This window comes from Hyla sarda, chromosome 6 (genome assembly GCF_029499605.1).
Source record: "Hyla sarda isolate aHylSar1 chromosome 6, aHylSar1.hap1, whole genome shotgun sequence".
Lineage (NCBI taxonomy): Eukaryota > Metazoa > Chordata > Amphibia > Anura > Hylidae > Hyla > Hyla sarda.
In genome coordinates, this window is record NC_079194.1 from 87,321,244 (window position 1) to 87,340,518 (window position 19,275).

The window sequence follows — 19,275 nt, forward strand, 5'->3', positions numbered from 1 at the left end:
TGCCCGGGCCCTCGGTCCGCGCCCTGCGGGCCCCCCAGGTTATGGGGCCGAGTTGCGATTGCAATCCCTGCTACCTCTAGAGCTACGCCACTGCTCACATGCCTCTCAGAGCTCACTCAGTTACATATTTTATTAGCCCAATATTAATCAGCTTCAGCACCTGTGCTGACTTGGGGCCAACCTGAAACTCTGGGCTGGCCCAGGAAGGGGATGAAAGCTGGCCCTTTATTCTATAAAATCCAGGCCCGACAACAGGACTTACCAAAGGTCCTGCCAGGAATTTCTTGCCAGGGATTTTAACTTTTTCCTGGATTCCTCATGTTTCACACACCTTTCCCTTGATTATTTGTGTGTTTACCCAGTATTGAATATAGCATACTGCCCATCCTGTGTGGCAGATGTTGCCTTCAGTGTACGTCTTGGGCCCACATTACTCAGGACTCTATATATCGCAATATTATGCTATGGTTAACATATTGTAATTTTCTATGTACCTTTTGCTTTAAGCCTGTTAAACCATAGAAGCCCTGTTGTTAGGGGAGTGTGCATGAGGTAAACCATGTGACTTATCTGCCAAATGGCAGTCCTCAAAATCTGCTGGAAGTTCAGAGGTCAGGCTAGTCCAGTTCTGCAGACTAGTGCAGAGTAGCTGAGGTACAGTTTGTAGAAGTCTGAAGTGAGTCTGAGTTTTTCTGAGGAGACCTCAAGTCTAATCCTGCAACGATGCATCTGCTAAATGTACCCAAGTGAATGTCAAGCCTAGCGGTAAGCACGTAAGTCCTGGGGATTCAAGGCAGTCAAGTCAGCCAAGTCAGTCATACAAGTCACTAAAGTCAAGTGTGGATTGCCATACAGCAAGTAGTGATGAGCGTCAGGGGCCACATTCGAATTTGCAACATTTCGTGAACATATTGACCATTATTCGTCCTAGAGCATGTTCGCGAAATTCGCATATTCGCTATGTTCAAAAATTAGCATAAAAATTAGCATGTAAAAAAAATAAAACAAATATTCGTCATTACAAACATATGGCACTATATTGTAAATATTCGCGAAATCACGAAGTGCCGATATTAGCGATAAAAATTTCGATTACGAATATTCGTGCTCAACATTAACAGCAAGTAAGATACACTTCCAAAGAATAACGAATGTCGGCACTCACCACAGCTTCCGTATTTTCTTCTTTATTATGTATACTCACATATTACATAGGACAGGACGACCACAAGGTGATAGCAAGTCAGTCATACACAGCACAACCAACTACAAGTCCCAACAAGCCAATAAGCTTATATGGTTCACCCGGCACCTTTCTTTATACCAATCTGAACAGATTTCAGATTTTATGATCTATTCTGCTTCTAATAAAGTCCTTTTTTCTGTAACCTTGCGTCGGTGTACTTATTGGCCCGTTCCTGGCCCAGGAAAAGCACGCTCCTCCTTGGGTGGTGTATAGGTTAACCACGTCCTGACGTCACAAAAAGGTTAATTGCACATTACCCTCACCCGACACCCCATATGTCCTTCATGAAACCTGGTGTTCACATACAACAGATACTTTGATCCTGATGTGCATTCCTGTCACCGTATCACAATAGATAATTTGGAAATAAACATGAAAATCACATTATTAGTCCTACAAACGCATACACACCTTCTCCTTAGGGCTCTCACTCATCCAAGTTGTACTGTGCCATATTATTGGACCTATAAACATCTATGGGACCATACTGCACTTCCATATGCTTCCAATTTAATATGGAGGCAAATTGAAGTTGTTTAATCTAAGAGTTTTATTTGTGCCCCCAAAAAAATTTTCTTGTAGAAAAATGTGTTGTGGATTTGACTGCTACAGATTTATAACTTGATATAAATTTGTCCACCTTTACTTATCTTAGAATTTAGGTAAGGTCTGCAATTTCATGATACAAATTTAAGGCCGGGTTCACATCTACTATTGTGGTCAATATTGTCTGGATTTGGCTAAAATAGTGAACACATATTGACCAAAGAACTCCAAAATGAGGACCAAATACTGACCAAATAATATAATAGTGACTCCAAAATACATGTTTTAAAAAGATAGGGTCTAACACAAGATCGCAAGGGGCTGACCCCCATGATCGGACACTTATCCCCTATACTGTGGATAGGGAATAAGTTCAGTTCCCCTGAATACTCCATTAAATCACTTTTTAAGAATATTTGCTGCTGTTTTCTCAAATTTTTCATTTTGCTATTTATATTTAGAAATAATCCTTAAATCTTGCAGTTTTTCTTCTGACCACTAAGCCTAACAATAAACTGACACCTATTGTTCTGTAATAATCACTTTCCATCAGAGTCCTTATCATTACATACAAGATTACAGTGAAAGATGACACTGTTCATAAAGAACTGAAAACCATAGTCCAGAATTTCCTTTCCTGTACGATGGCCTTTGCACAAATCACAGAGCATGCCTAGAAAACTCTCCCATCCATGTCTCCAGACTGAGATGCCTATGTCCATGTAACTGCTGTAAAGCATATCTCTAATTACTGTTGAGAATCTTATTATGTGAATAAAATGAAACAAATACATTTACAATAACATGGAACATGGAAACTTATAAGAAAGAAAGTACATTTTTCAGCATCTGGCTCTGATCTGTAAAAATAAATCTAGCGGGGACAAGTGAGGTTTATTTATCAGAGAAATTACAGATGCTTTTGGGTTTCACCAGAAACTATGTGGCTTTATGCATGAAAACTTTATCAATCAAAATAAATCCAAATATTCCCCATAATAGCCAATACGATTCACGTCGCCTACTAAAAGAAATTGCTCCCCTTTTTCCTAAAATAGCCTAAAACCTGTCTGTCAGAACAATCCATGTAGTTATACACTGCTCAAAAAAATTAAGGGAACACTAAGATAACACATCCTAGATCTGAATGAATTAACTAATCGTATGAAATACTTTCGTCTTTATATAGTTAAATGTGCTGACAACAAAATCACACAAAATTATCAATGGAAATCAAATTTATCAACCCCTGGAGGTCTGGATATGGAGTCACACTCAAAATCAAAATGAAAAACCACACTGCAGGCTGATCCAACTTTGATGTAATGTCCTTAAAATAAGTCAAAATGAGGCTCAGCAGTGTGTGTTGTCTCCACGTGCCCGCATGACCTCCCTACAATGCCTGGGCATGCTCCTGATGAGGTGGCAGATGGTCTCCTGAGGGATGTCCTCCCAGACTAAAGCCAACTCCTGGATAGTCTGTGGTGGAACGTGACGTTGGTGGATGGAGAGAGACATGATATCCCAGATGTGCTCAATCGGATTAAGGTCTGGGGAACAGACCTTCCTCTTGCAGTAACTGCTGAAACACCCCAGCCACATGAGGTCTAGCATTGTCTTGCATTAGGAGGAACCCAGGGCCAACCGCACCAGCATATGGTCTCACAAGGGGTCTGAGGATCTCCGTACCTAATGGCAGTTAGGCTACCTTTGGCAAGCACATGGAGGGCTGTGTGCCCCCCCAAAGAAATGCCACCCCACACTATTACTGAACCACCGCAAAACCGGTCATACTGGAGGATGTAGCAGGCAGCAGAACATTCTCCACAGTGTCTCCAGACTCTGTCATGTCTGTCACATGTGCTCAGTGTGAACTTGCTTTCATCTGTGGAGAGCACAGGGCACCAGTGGCAAATTTTCCAATCTTGGTGTTCTCTGGCAAATGCCAAACATCCTGCACGGTGTTGGGCTGTAAGTACAACCACCATCTGTGGACGTCGGGCCCTCATACCACCCTCATGGAGTCTGCTTCTGACCATTTGAGTGGACACATGCACATTTGTGGCCTGCTGGAGTTCATTTTGCAGAGCTCTGGCAGTGCTCCTCCTGCTCCTCCATGCACAAAGGCGGAGGTAGCGGTCCTGCTTTTGGATTGTTGCCCTCCTACGGCCTCCTCCACGTCTCTTGATGTACTGGTCTGTCTCCTGTTAGTGCCTATATGCTCTGGACACTATGCTGACAGACAAAGCAAACCTTCTTGCTACAGCTCGCATTGATGAGCCACCCTGGATGAGCTGCACTACCTGAGCCACTTGTCTCATGCTACCACTAGAGTGAAAGCACCGCCAGCATTCAAAAGTGACCAAAACATCAGCCAGGAAGCAAAGGAACTGAGAAGTGGTCTGTGGAGCCACTTCTTTATTGGGGGTGTCTTGCTAATTGCCTATAATTTCCACCTGTTGTCGGTTCCATTTGCACAACAGAATGTGAAATTGATTGTCAATCAGTGTTGCTTCCTGAGTGGACAATGTGATTTCACAGAAGTGTGATTGACATGGAGTTACATTGTGTTGTATAAGTGTTCCCTTTATTTTTTGGAGCAGTGTATTTGCCTTCTGACCTGAGTGATTTTTATTGTCATGTGATTTTCCAGGTATTTGATCTAAAATTTTACGGAGCATTAAGTTTTAATCACCGGTATAGTGATTCCAGGGACTTGGCAATTGACAATTACATGCACAATTGCAGGCACAATGACAGACATTTTCCAGCATGCTATTACCTTATTTTTTTTTTTTTTTATACCAGTTTACAATAAAACCCTGTGCTAGTAAATGCTCACTGGAAATAGATGTATAGATTATAGGAAGAATTGCTGCATTTTTAGTTAATAAAGCAAAACACTGGTAAAGCGTTGCAAGCTGAAAATCAGGGGGTCTGTAAATGAATGAAGGGATAAAGATTCCATATGAAGTTTTAAAACTCAACGTAACTGTAAACTTATTTTTTGCATAAAAAAAAAAAGTTTAAAGCTTTTAAATTAAGAGGGATTTACAGGATGTTTTCTTAAATATTGCTGTTAAAAATACGGAATACTTACCCACCCTTTTGAACCCCTGCAGTTACTGGTCCAGTGACTTCTGCACATCTGCTGCTCCCCACTTGTAGCACCTTCTGAGAACACGCATCAGAGCAAAACCTGCTTGCTCAGCCAATCACTGGATGCAACAGTGTCCTATCTTGTCCAGCTTTTGGCTGACTGGGCAGGTCCTGCTCCAATGGGTCATCTCAAGAGCAGCTACCAGCGGGGAGCATCAAATCAGGGGAACCAGAAGTGCTGGACCAAAAACTGTGGTGGATCAGTGTGGGTAAGTATTGCACCCCCAGTAATATATCTAGTAAAAAAAAAAAAAAAATAGAAAAAAAATTCAGTGCCTTCATAACTTAATGGAGGTGCCGTTGTCCCTACTCCCCACTGCTAGTAGCTGTGCACTAAGAGGTGGAGCTTCCTTCTCTGTCTCTACAGTACCCATCTCCAGCATGAGACCCAACGTAATGGGAAGCTATGGCACTGACTCTTGCTCCTATTGTACAGCTATAAACAGTGGGGACTGGTGGCAACTGAGCCTTCTTTAAGGTATTAAGGCACCTAATATAAGTTCATGAAAGCATTACAGGTACACTTTCATTTCCGGTATGTCAATATACTGAAAATATTCTCCAATATCTTCCTTTTCTTGAGGCTATGGTAGATTTTATGGACTGTTCAATCTATCTGAATGGAGCTTTCAAAAATACCTAAGCATAATGCATATACATCTCCCATGCACAGAATAGATTTTTAATCTAAGATATAAATCTGCTACATGTGAATTCAAACCCTTTCAAATCTGCCTGGCAGTGGGAAATGTGTGTGCAGTAAGGTTTGGAGGGGGCTGCGTGTCACATTTACGTCAGGGCCGCGATGGGGAAAGCCCTGTGTGTTGGCTCATAGCATATAGGCAACATATTTCCCACTGCCCAGAAAAATGTTTGCAGCATAAAATATACTGCGTATGCACTGTGTGTGTGACCCTACCCTAAAACAACTTTGTTGCTAAGACATGTCAAAAGTTGTGATGGCACCAGGTCTCAATCTTTAGACCTGCTGCGATCAACAATCATAAGCAGGGAAGTGTATGGCAGGCTGGCTGGCAGATCTAACCATTTTACTGCATAGACAGAGAATAGATTGGATTTGTTTGACTGCTGTAAAGCAGGGTGCGCACTGCTGTCAAATTTACCCGGCTGTAATGCGCGAATGCAGAGCATCTTAGGACTAAGACTTGCTGTAGTTTCAACTAGAAAACATGTCAGAAGTCATTTTAAAGTACATTAGCCCTTTAAATAATGAATGTAAATTGGAAATCTCTGCAGAATTGCTATTTGTTGGCCAAGTAAAGAAACCCTCTGGTGACCATAGAGGGAAAATCTCACGGCTCAGCTTATTTTACCTCATAACCTTATTTTACTTAATAATTCCTTCACTTCCGAACTGGATCTGTTTCTGTGGGAAACAATCCATTGTATTTCATTGTAGACTTCTTGCTTTCCATCATGTTGACAACCTAGTACATGCTACATCTGTAGTCATCTTGTAAGTGTACTGTTCCTTTAAATCCTCGCATTCTTAAATCCTATGAAATGCATTCATAAATGTGAGATTTTATCTTTCTCCCTGTCAGTTCAACGCATCCAGATGAATTCACATCGCAGCGGGTGTTTGTCAGATATGAACAAAGCGCCTCGAAGAAATACGTATTTTTGTATTTGAAATAATAGAAATTAATTGCATGAGACGTTCACACCGTTCCTGCCATTTAAATATGCAAATTGGTAAAGTGCTGCTGACAAGGTAGCAAGTCTTCTTTCTTCTTTCACAAGTGACCGATCATACACCAATCCCCTGCTGCCATACACAAATTCCCTTTATATTTGATAAATTATCCATTTTCTTTATTCTTTCTCCCCCCCCCTCCCAACACACACATATTGGACCCATTGTGGCGTGAGATGTTGATGGCATGCAGCCCCCAAGTGATCGATTGGCGAATTAATTGTAAAACGTCACAGTACAATGGCAAAGTTTAAAGTCACACCAGTATTTTGGTGGTGCTTTCATTCGTGCCATCAAGGGTGGTGTTTATTTATTTATTTCTAGAAATTTCTGTTAATGTGAAATATCAGAAAGATTCTCAGAACATCAAACCAAGGAGATAAGGGATATTGAGTGCAACATAATGCTTCCTGCTGGGTATACAAAGCCACGAATGGCATCTGTAAATGGCATTGAGAGATCTGCTTACCATTGGCCCTCCTTTTCATAGCAGATGGGTTCATTAAATGTAATAGCCTCCAGAGCCTATACAAACAGAGCGGGGAACATGTGGAACCTACCGTGACACTACATATCTCACCCCTGAGTCATTAAATCTTTGGCTCAGACTATAAATATTACCTTCATTGTTTTCTATTAAAGGCTAATAATGTTTTCATTACACTGGACAACAATCTTTTCAAAAAGTTTAGGTTCCTGATTTTTTTTAATGATAATTTATAATAGACCCCTTTAAAATAAACACAAAGAAAGTTTCCTATTGACTATATCAAGTAAGAATCTTGAAACATGAACTAGTAACAAGTTACTGACACGCTGCATACCTTCAAGGGTGCTAAAAGTGTTTTGCTCCTGATTTTCTTTCATACTCACTGTCAGGTCCATCCCATTGCGGTGTCCAACGATAGTCAGCCAGCATCGATGGATTCTAGTGGCCCTGACACCGTTTTTCCTTTGTGGCAATGTTCTAGTTAAATCTTTTACCATGAAACCTTTCACCACTTACACATCTTTAAACCAAGCTGCATTCCAAATAGCAGAGCGACTACCTTTAAATCTCCACACATGTTCCAGTTGTACTTGGTATACTGGATGTGCTTCAACAGTAGTTTCATGTCTTTGTATGTTTCTTTCATGTGTAAACCATAGCCAACAGGTATTGAAGGGTAGACAGTGCCATTGTGTAATAAGACAGCCTTGAGGCTTAACAATGATGAATCAATAAAGTGACACTATACTTGTAGGTCATACTCAAAGCCCAAATATGTACGATGCAGAAAACATGATTGTCAGCCTGTGCAAAAAAAGTTTTGTTAATCATCTTGCATCTTTGAAAGATGTACATTGTTGTACCTTTTGACAGCAAACATCATCGTTGCAGTCTTGAAACCAGAAGTTCTACTTTAACTTATGACAAACCCAAGTCTCTCACCAGATGGTTTACTTTGGATTGTTACTTTGTTACTTTACTTTGTTACTTTGGATTGTGTTCACCAGACATGCATGGTTCAAAATCCGGATCAATGTAATCATCCATGCTCAGCTGGTGCATTGAAGCATCGTCCATCAAAGCTCCATTTTTCTGATGGCTCAAGTATTGGAAGACTGTCATTATGTGGGACTGGTCTAATGGCTGAAGGCAGAATTGGGTATTTAGTTGATGCATTCTTTTTAGCAGACGAACCAGAGACATCAATATTACAACCAAAGTACAGTTCATGTGCTTTCTTAACAAGTCTAGTCTTTGTGTGCCTTTGAGGCCTAAATAGAAACTGACAGGCTGCTCATCCACACTTAACACAATATACTGGATTATACTGCAGGTGATCAGCTTTAAAAAGAGGAGTTACTCACTTTAATGTTTGCTGTAGTTGCAGAGTTATGGCAGGTTAATTTTCAATGCAAGTAGGGAGCCAGCTGGCGAGCTCCCCTGCCTCCTTAAAGGGGTACTCCGCCCCTAGCCATCTTATCCCCTATCCAAAGGAACCTGGGGAACCCTGGGATTGCCGGTGCGGCACCCCGCTGTCATTACTGCACAGAGCGAGTTCGCTCTGCACGTAATGACGGGCAGTACAGGGGCCGGAGCATCGTTACATCACGGCTCCGCCCCTTGTGACATCACGGTCCGCCCCCTTCAATATGAGTCTATGGGAGGGGGCGTGGTGGTCGTCACGCCCCTGCCATAGACTTGTATTAAGGGGGCGGGCCGTGATGTCACGAGGGGTGGAGCCATGATGTCACGCTGCTCCGTCCCCTGTATCGCCCGTCATTACGCACAGAGCGAACTCGCTCTGTGCAGTAATTACAGCGGGGTGCCGCAGCGGCAATCCCAGGGCTCCCCAGCAGCAGGACCGCGGCGATCTGACATCTTATTCCCTATCCTTTGGATAAGGGATAAGATGTCTAGGGGCGGAGTACCCCTTTAATATTCCCCGTATGGCCTGCCCCGTGATGAATATGCTAATGTATTACAAAGTCTATAAAGTTGGTTTCAGTCTCTGAATAAGGTATAATGTCTTTGTCCAATTGATTTCGGACAAGAGTCAAATTGTGAGTCAGAGGATCTCCAAGGTGTGGTGACATTTGAGTAGTAAAATTTTGAATTTTAGTCAACCTCAATGTAGACCATTTCCTCTTGTGGGGTTGCAGCTGCCAAACCCCTTCATCTAACACTGGTTCAATCATCTTACATGCAGGTCAGACCTTTTCTATGTTTCATAACATGTTGTAGCATTAAAGATATCAGCCATAGCTTGGCTTAATAAACAGTTATATATTAACATTACAGCTCAACACCATCATGCAGAGATTCTAGAAAGCTCAGCCTTTAACCATGAAACATCTACCCAAAAGAAATGCCAACCTGAATCCAAGTGTAATTGTTCTCCCCACCTTTTCCAAAGTCAACTTCACAGAAAAAAGTTTGGCTGATACTTTAGAAATGTTATTGTCTGTGAGACATGTAACTATGAGATTAAAAGTAATTCTTAGATTAAGCAGACAGTTCTTTTTATACATTTTTCATATCGCCCAGGGCACAGTGTGTTGAAAATTTCCCCAGTGCCTTCTTCAGGGTTCAGTGCTCTAAGATATTTCCCTTAGCAAGTGGAAATTATAGCAGGAGGTCTGTTCTTATGAAGTGTTCAGTCTTCACCAGACTCACTGCATTGAAGAGGGTGTTTTTTTAGAACCAGCTGGGCCCAGCCACCTGCTAGAAAAAAATTACAGTAATTAATTTATAGAATCAATAGAACACTATTTTTTTCTCTTTTTAGACAATTGCTCTAAAAACTGTGGACCTCAGGTTAAGATCCTCCCAGGTCATCATGAGGCCAGCATCACATCAAATCAGATCTTGGTTCAGATCCCAAGTGCCCTGACTATCCGACAGTTGCCCATGCAAGGTACGTGCAGGATCAGGGACTCTTGTCACAGGCAGGAGTCTCTGCTTCTGTACAGTGCACTGAACGACTGTGCTGAGTAGAAGCTGAAATACATACAGCATGACCATTCACATCCGGGCCACTCAGTGTGCAAAAGCAGGGATAAAATTAGGTCTGTAATAAATCACAAAAAGTTTGGATTCTAACTAATCTGAATTTTTTGTGAATTCTGTCAAATTAATTTGATCAACTCTAGTTACAAGTTAGTAGCCTTGTTTAGATAAGGATGTGCAAAAGCTTCTTCTGACACATTGACTGGTACTGGTACCTCTGTGGCTGATGCTAGAGACACCACAGGTAATACTGTGGGCACTGCGGCCAGCACAGGCACCATTCTGTGTTCTACTTTTTTACATACATTTAAAATGCTGGTGAAGCCCAAGTGTCATCAATGTTTGGCTGTATCTAGCAAGAATATTTTTGATGAGGCCTTGTGTAGGAATTTGTATCTAGCACATCCATCAGAGGTATAAATATATCCCATGACCGTAGGTCCCTGTAGCTTATCAGGTTCCCATGTTGAGTCAAATTAAATGTTCCTATTCTTCTTCTCCATGTGTAGGCTGCAGCAGATGGCCACAAAAGATTTTCAGATGTGTGGAGAGAAAGAATCTTTACAATCTTCCATCCCAAAGGGGTAGTTCTTGTGATTTAAAACAACAACAAAAAGGGACAAGGGCTACATTAGAAATGTAACTATAGGGTTCTTATTAACTTTATGCACAACCACAAATCAAGCGTTAAATACAATGTTATCAAGTTATCAGCATTGTATAATATCCTAGTAGTGCAGCATCACTCGACTTTTTGTAATTTTTGGTATTTTATGAGCCAGTCCTATTTCCGTTTTATGGGCTTGTTGTAGTTTATATCCTATAAATGAGTATTTGATTTCAATATCAACATACTGTATGTTTTATGATATGGTCAATGCGTGAAAAATAATATTTTCCTTAACACGGTTTGCCACATATGTTCCGAAATCTCCTTTTTCAAAACACTCAAATTGCAATAGTTCCTGTTCGTGTCCCCTTCCACTTTATCTTGACTATTTGCTTCTTGAAGCTGCTGGTTATTTTCTGTGGTGGTCTTGTGCTTCCCGTTACCAGAGTAGGGGGGACATAAAAGAAATCTGTGTCAAATAAAGAGGTGGTCTATTGAATAGTCGACTGATTTTCTGGAGTCCACTTCTGTATGTGCACTTACATGTTTTCAAATGGTGGTCACCCAGATACTTTGCATGGTTGATAGGGTACTGAAAGTAAGGCAGGAGCTGTAAATGAAGAGATTAACATAGTCTCTTTGGAGATGCGTTATACTAAACTACAGTGTGTGTTTGCGGTTACTACGGTAGAATTAGGCTTTAAAAACACGAGAATCAGCAGCTATCATGGCAATATTTACAGAGATTTAGTTACGCTAAATGAATTTTATTCTGTTGTTTCTGTTTTTTCAGCTCCCTCAGGCTCAAAAGGTAAAAAAATAATAATTCTGTTAATACTTCATTGAGTAGAACATTTAACATTTGTGCATGTGTGCAGTGCTATACACTTAGTACAGTGGTACCAAGGTCAACATCACATTCAATGGTGTTTGCTCAAGAATAGTGTACTCTCAATCTTATGGAATTTGACTGTGCCAATACATAGTACATCTGTTTTGGGGCATTATTTTATTTAGAAATTGCAAAGCAAACAGTGTTGAAACTGACTCCTGCCCAGTGCTAAAATACAAAGGGGCCTTATGGTACAGTATAAGGTGTCTTAAGATTTAGCACTGGCTAGTGAAAGATTTATAACCTGGTCTCCACTGTTCTAAGGATTAGTCTATGCGTCATCTGAGTAGAGTACATGTGAATCTCATGTCCTAGAAGTATTTTGTCCGTAACTTCAGCCTTATACCATAACTGCTACGGTGTATCACAATATGTATATATAACGCAATGGGACTTTTTGAATGACAAATTGCAAAATGGAATATGGCGTCTAGTCAGATTCTACCGATCATTTTCCCATTTAGAACAGACCTATTCTTAGAATACAAACAATATGAAATGTACTAAATGGGCTTTAACTGGAGAGGTCAAGGGAGTAATCAAAGTGTTATGATATTAACACTTGGCTGGGATCCATGGGCTGGGAATGGGGCCAACACTGTTCCTAGTGGGTTGACATCTCATTGACCATCCACCAAGATGTTCTGTGAAGGTTCCACCTCAAAAGCTCACCAGTCGAGTTGGTCCTGCGAGAGTTTTCAGGCTCTCTCATCTGCTAGGCTATCAGACTCTGTTCCATTATCCAGGGACTCAGCTGTACTCTGGATTTAAATATTAGGACATCAATAGTTTGTTCTTTTATTCTAACTCTTTACATATGATTAAAATGTGTGTTAGAATCTGACTGGATATTAGAGGCTCCAGGACATTTCTTGTGCAGCAGCTTAATAAATATCTTCCATTGTAATTGAATGAGCCCCATTCTGGTTATATGCATACATATCGATAAATATATCACATTATATGTATCACATCATACATGTCTGAATAATCACAAACAAAAATTACTGCAAAAAATCTTCTCATCATATACATGCTCCATTTTCACCCCACCTACCCTGTAAGTTGTCACTTGACATTTGTTTGAGAGGTTGACATACACAGTATATGTACACTGTGCAAAAGAGTTTTCTGAGAACAGTACTTTGTGACATGTTAGTCACTATAACTGAAATGTATATACAGTAGTTGGAGAGTTGAACAATGTTTTTCTGAGTCCAATTTACAGTAGAAGGAATAAAAGAGTGACCATGACTTTAGACGTCACACAAGTTGCTGAGCAAATATCGTGTTATGCAACCATAAAGGACAATGGAGGTTGAAATCATATCAGTTTTATACTGGACTGAGCCAACAAGTCATTGTGGCGGTCCCTAGCAGTTCCTGCCGGTCATGCTGGCCTTGATTGATAGATCTTTTCCTATACCAAGAGAGGGAAAGATCTATCAGTCCAAGCTAAAATGGAGGGTAGAAGCCACCTGAAACCACCCAGATGAGTCATGGCTCAGGCATCATGACATGTGATGACAGGTTCCCCTTAAAGGATTTGTCCAGGGTTAACTTATTTCTTTCAAAACAGTGTTATCCCTATCCACAGGTGTTATTGTAGCTTTATTAATGAATGAATGACTCCCAGTACGAACCCCCGTTACCCCCCACCCACCCCCCGGCGATCTCCCTGCAGCACCCGCATTGTATTCGGGGCTGCATCTCTAGTGTTGGAAACTTCCGGAAGTTTTCAACACTGGAGATGCAGCCCCACATATAATGAGGATGCTGCAGGAAGATATCTGGATAGGGGATAAAAGCTTGGATCCCGGAATATCCCTTTAAGAACATACATTTATTTTAATGTGATATCATTTGTACTGAAAATGGGCTACATCAATCCTTTATTCAGGACTTTAGGGTGGTAGCTGTTCCCCAATTTTATGACATGTCAGAAAATACTATAATAGGTAAATCCCCATTAGAATGTCCTATCAATAAGTAGCTTTAGCCTTGAGACATTGATACTTTTTACAGGACTTGGAGAGTTTTTTTTTTTTTTTACCAAAATGAATGACACTTTAGATTCTGCTGTCAATAGAAAGTTCTAAGATTCCAGCATGTGAATAAAAATTATTGACACAGCAAAGTAAAATATTTGATGCCCAAACTTGTCATGATTTCCAGTGGACTTTTTGCTGTTTTCTTGAAATGTGATTTTTTTTTGTCAACATTTCAAACAGTCCTTAATGTCTAAACCATGTTTACTTTGATCTTTTGTGACCAATTCCATTTCATTTTTCCATGTAGTATGGAATTCTTTTGTACATGGGATGTGCCATACAGTGCATTATGCAAGATATACTTGACTGCACAGCTTCAGATCTTTCACAATGCTAGCTCAGTCCCATGTCTTCAAGGCAGAACCATGGTATCTCGTCCTCACTATTGTGTCTTCATACACATTGCTTGTCTTGTTTGCGATCTGTCTCATCTATGTTGGTGTCAAATATGGAGACAATATTCCAGAAAAGCTTGTAAAGCTGTCAATCAATGTAAAGAATCTGATATGGAGTCATCCAATGATAGTAAAAGGGAAATGTTTGCTTTTGTTTGTTTTCAGTAAAACAAGTTTAGGGTGGTCAGCACAAATATCTACATGGATATAACTGACATTTAGGCTGAGTTTATCTTACGATTGTGACTTCCGTGACTTATATATGTCAGCAACCTGTGAAAATGGGATGCCAACATATATAGTTTGTGCATGGACATGGACAGACATGGTTCCATTGGAGTTCCACATCAATGGTCCAAATATAGTTTATTTTTGGGCTACATTGGCTACTGAATGTATACATGTCTTGATTTAGACTGAAAAGCTTGGTGTACTGTCTTGATTTGGACTAAAAAGCTTGGTGTGCTGCACTTTTGGGACTAAGTCAAAACATGTAAACATGAACAACAATAGTTACTACAGCTATGTTTGAACTATTAAAGTCAATAGGGCCCATGTCTGTATAAGTTGACATCCTGTTTTGACAGTTTTCTGACATATATGTGTCACGTTGGGCAGGGATAGAGTGCAGCCCTAGTCTTGCCCACTCCCTCTGTCCCTGCCTACTTGTGTACCCGTCCTAAATAATGGGATCATTGCCACAGAGATGGTCCCTTCCTAAATAAATGAGGGACAGTCAAAAAAGTCAAAACAAATAAAATACAATACAGTAGGGTGTCGGGAAACAGCTGAAGGCACACAAAACTAACAGATATAAAACTAAACACACAGAGAAAGCGAAGTCAAAACAAGCCGAGTCTAAGCCAGGAGATAACGGAGTACAATAACAGGGAGCCAAAGAGAAGTCAAGAGACAAGCCAAAGATTAGAGAACCAGATAAGACAATAAGATGCATAGAATGCTAGCTATAGTATAAGAAAAAAGAGGCTTCCTTAAATATCCCTGTGCTGCTAGCAGGAGGATCCTAACAGGTTCAAGAAGCTGAACCACATCCAATAGCACGGAAGCGTAGTCACAGCAACCAAAATAAACAACAGGGCTAGAAATAATTAACCCTACGGGTTCTGGCAGAACAGTCGTCATGATATGTACCACAGAGGGCACAATCACAATGTGAATGCAGTCTGAACTTTCAAGACCAAAATCTTGGATATCAGTAATATGGAAACCATAAGATTTGACTGTACACATCTGGAGTTTAATCCAATGTCAGACCAAGAAAACCAATCACATCAGATAGCCTTCAGCTTCTTTAAAGACCATCATCTGTAGGCTATATATTTTGTAGTGACAGATGGGAAACAGAAATCTAAAATATATCCAAATGTTAAAAAATTGCATGGGATTCCCATGCCCTTCTTGTAGAACTGATGATACAGTATGATAAACCATCATTTATAGAGCAGACTACAAACTGTTATAGAAAACAGTGTGTAGCCTGCAATTCATTGATAACATCTTAAAACATTTCTGAACTGAATAAATGTGGGATCTGATGGAAAGCTTTAGTTTCATTGTTGTTTATCAGTGGTGCAAAAAATCTGGCTACAAATTTATATGGGCACTTGGGTGGCAGAGTCACAGTGGCCCTACCACCGATTTCATCTAAGAAAGTTATTTTTAATGTAGGTAAAATCCAGAAATATAAACAAATCAGTCAACATTAAAACTATAAAAAGTTGAAGTGAATAACATTGACATCTTGTGACAATGGCACCTGTCAGGGGGTGGGATATATAAGGTTTCAGCTGAACAGTTGGTTCTGGAAGTTAATGTGCTGGAAGCAAAAAAAAAAAAAAAAAAAAGGATGTGAGCAATGTTATGTGCTGTATGTGGCTGTCTACCTGCAGAACAGTCCATTTTCACTCCGGTTTGCCAATAAAGGTGCCTGCAAACAGAGAAGTCAGATTTTCTTTTACATCGAACAGACAGATGGTTGCATCACTTACTTTGGAAAGGCATGGCACCAGGATATGCTATAGTGAGAAGGCAAGCTAGTGGAGGCATTGTGATGCTCTTGACAATGTTCTGCTGTAAACCTTGGGTCCTGGCATTTACGTGGATATTTCTTTAGCATGTACAATCTGCCTAAACATTGTTGCAATACACCTCTTTATGCCAACAATATTCCCTAATGGCAATGGTCTAATATCACAATTATGTTACACATGGCCTCCAGATTTCTCAGCTCTTAACCCAGTTGAACATTTGTGGGGTATGTTGGGAAATCAAGTCTGATCTCTGGAGTCCCCATCTTGCAATTTCTAGAGCTTAAACGATATGGTTCTAACATGGTGCTATTCTAGATTAAACATTCCATCTTTTATGGTCCATGCCTTAACAGGTCAGAACTGGTTTGGTGGCAAAAAGTGGAACTACACAAACTAAGGCAGATGTTTTTAATTACATGGATTATTAGTGTAGCATTTAGGTCTTACTATTTAGGTCCTTCTCCCTCTCTGAGTCACTCACTTTCCCTTTTCTTCTCCATCTGACTAAGACAGCCATGATGACTTTTCCCAACTGCAACTCATTTCTGCAGAGTTTACTGTCCCTCTTAAAGTACCATACAATAAAAAAATTTTGTCACTGATAACAGCCCCCAACTGTGGCTCCCTGTAGTAAAAATTCCATCCTTTGCCTCCATATTGTAATAATTCCTCCTATGCCCCATGCATAAATAATGCCTCATGTGCTCTTTATTGTAATATTGCCCCTTATTCCTCTATATTGTAATGATGCCCCCTGTGCCCCATATGGTAATAATGCCCCCTGTGCCCCCAATGCAAAAAAACGCTCCTTGTAAAAATGTTCCATGTACAGTAATGGTGCCCCATGTGCCCTCTTATAAATATACTGCCCCTTGTGTCCCCATGTGGTTATAATATTTCCTTCATAGAAAAAGTGTCCTCCCTTGCTTGCTAATAATGGCCTTGTATATATATTAAAAAAAAAATCTCAAATTCTCTCATTCTTGTCTAGTCCTGTTCCCATTATGAAAGTAGTATATTTTCTTTCTTGCCTGTGAGCAGCAAGGACAAGTTCCCTGGGCAGGTACAATAATGTCATATCATCATGCTGGACAGTGTAGCCCAAAAGTGCCTGCAGTAAATGGTGGATCAGGGAGCTGTCCCATCATACATGTCGCTACACTTGTATCTGGAAGATGCAGGTACAGTCAAGGGTGACAGTCATCTGGGGATCTGGGGCACTGGGCCAAACCAAAAATGTTGATGCTCTAAAGGTGAAAAACCGTGTAATCAGAAAAAAAAAAAACATTTAGTGCTCTGATCCTTTAGTAACATAGTATGCATTGAGTACATTTTTAAGTTGCATAAAAAACAAAGCACAATCTGGATTTTGAGCTTCATGATTTATGAACAAAATATGTGCTCAGCATTAAAAAAAAGAGAGAATAAACTTCAAAAAGAAAATCACACCGCAATAAAGATGAACAAATAGGACATAAAATAAAATGTGTTTTGAAATATGGTGACCAAACCACTAGGGGTTACATCAGGCAACACAACCATCAGAAAAACAAATTAATTTTATGTGCTGAGTAGAATTGAAACAAATAATGACATCTGAGATTATAAAACAAATGGGTTTGGGAGCATTAAAAGGGTTGTCCAGTGTTTTCAGAGCAATGTAAAACAGAAAATAATTCACACCATCACATGATGATAGTAAACATAACACTGCACACTTCTAAAGCATGATACCCTTATCTCCTAGTGTCCCTTGAAATTAATTTAGTTTTTCTTGTTAACCCTTGTGCAGTATTATCACTGCTAAAAAATCATGTGTACAAATATAGAGACATTTAGAGGTGGATTTACCCAACCCTGTGCAAAGGAACAGTGGTGCAGTCCAGCTCTTCTTTTCTAAAAAAATGAAAGCTGAAATCTGATTGGTTGCTATGAGCAACTGCATCACTGTTCCTTTGCTCATGGTTTGATGAATCTCCCCTTTTGTGTTTCAAGGGATTCCCCCTACTTGATAGAATGGAATTCCACCAGGTGTCAAATACTGGAAAAAAAAAGTGAGGGAACTAATCCAAGATTTCCATACAAGGGTTAATCCTGCAGGACTCCTGCTAATGGGAATGGTGTTCCTGCTGGAAAAAAAAGTCCAGTAACTCAGTTCCCATGCATTCCTGCAGGACTTCAGCCCTGAATTCCACACAGTTTCCACTGCTCAGTTTATTCCTCAGAAGTTTCATAGCTGAACTTCCAACATGGATTTGGATTCTAACATGTTCAATCTTCCAGAAAAGTCCAGTTTGTCAATGGAACAACACTTATGTCCATGGCAAATGATTTGAGTAATATTGGATATCTCTAGTGTGAACAAGCCCTATGTGTTCAGTTTCCTTGCAATGCTGCCACAGGTGAAAATAAGTATTACATAGTTTTCATTTAAATTATAGGGTTGTCTGTGTTATGCAGGACAAGGTTGGTCAGAGAAAGAGTGTGTGTGAGAGAGAGAGAGCCAAAAGAGAGAGCCAAGAGAGAGAGAGAGAGAGAGAGAGAGAGAGAGAGAGACAAGAGAGAGTGAGAGAGAGAGAGAGAGAGAGAGAGGGAGACAAGAGAGAGAGAGAGACACTCTCCATTCTGGCCAAGAGATGAGGATCCTGATACCTCTAATAGGCTTATACATATCGATTTTCTAAAAACAACAACTTTAACTTCAAAGTTTTCATGTCACTTTAAAAAATGTTTTCTCTAGAGCCATGTCAAAAGTTTTAAATGGTGATGGTCTAAGCGTTCAGACTCAAGTGGGCAGTGAAGTACGGCTGAGTGCTTTTCTCCCTGCTCTCTGTTTATGGGACTTACATTTTGAGACCTACTCAGTCCAATGAAAAAAAAGATCCCACTTGAGTGGATATAGTCTTTATTTATTGTGTACAAAGATATATTGGCCCAGATTTATCAAGCTGTGTGAGAGAAAATATAGAGTGATTTTTCCCAAGCAACCAATCACAGCTCAGGTAACTAGCTGAGGTAAAGTGAAAGCTGAGCTGTGATTGGTTCATGTGGGAAAATCTCTCTATTTTTTCTCTCACACAGTTTGATAAATCTGGGCCATTGATCTTAAAAA

At 40.2% G+C, this 19,275-nt stretch overlaps 1 protein-coding gene across 1 annotated transcript in view; it reads left to right on the top strand.

Moving 5' to 3' along the window:
* The window catches only part of CACNA2D3 (calcium voltage-gated channel auxiliary subunit alpha2delta 3), a 1,201,789-nt gene that overhangs the window by 762,112 nt on the left and 420,402 nt on the right, over positions 1–19,275 (top strand). Inside the window, exon 14 of the mRNA XM_056524384.1 lies at positions 11,568–11,585. Coding sequence (XP_056380359.1) covers positions 11,568–11,585 — 18 coding nt within the window. The remainder of the gene's footprint in view (positions 1–11,567; positions 11,586–19,275) is intronic.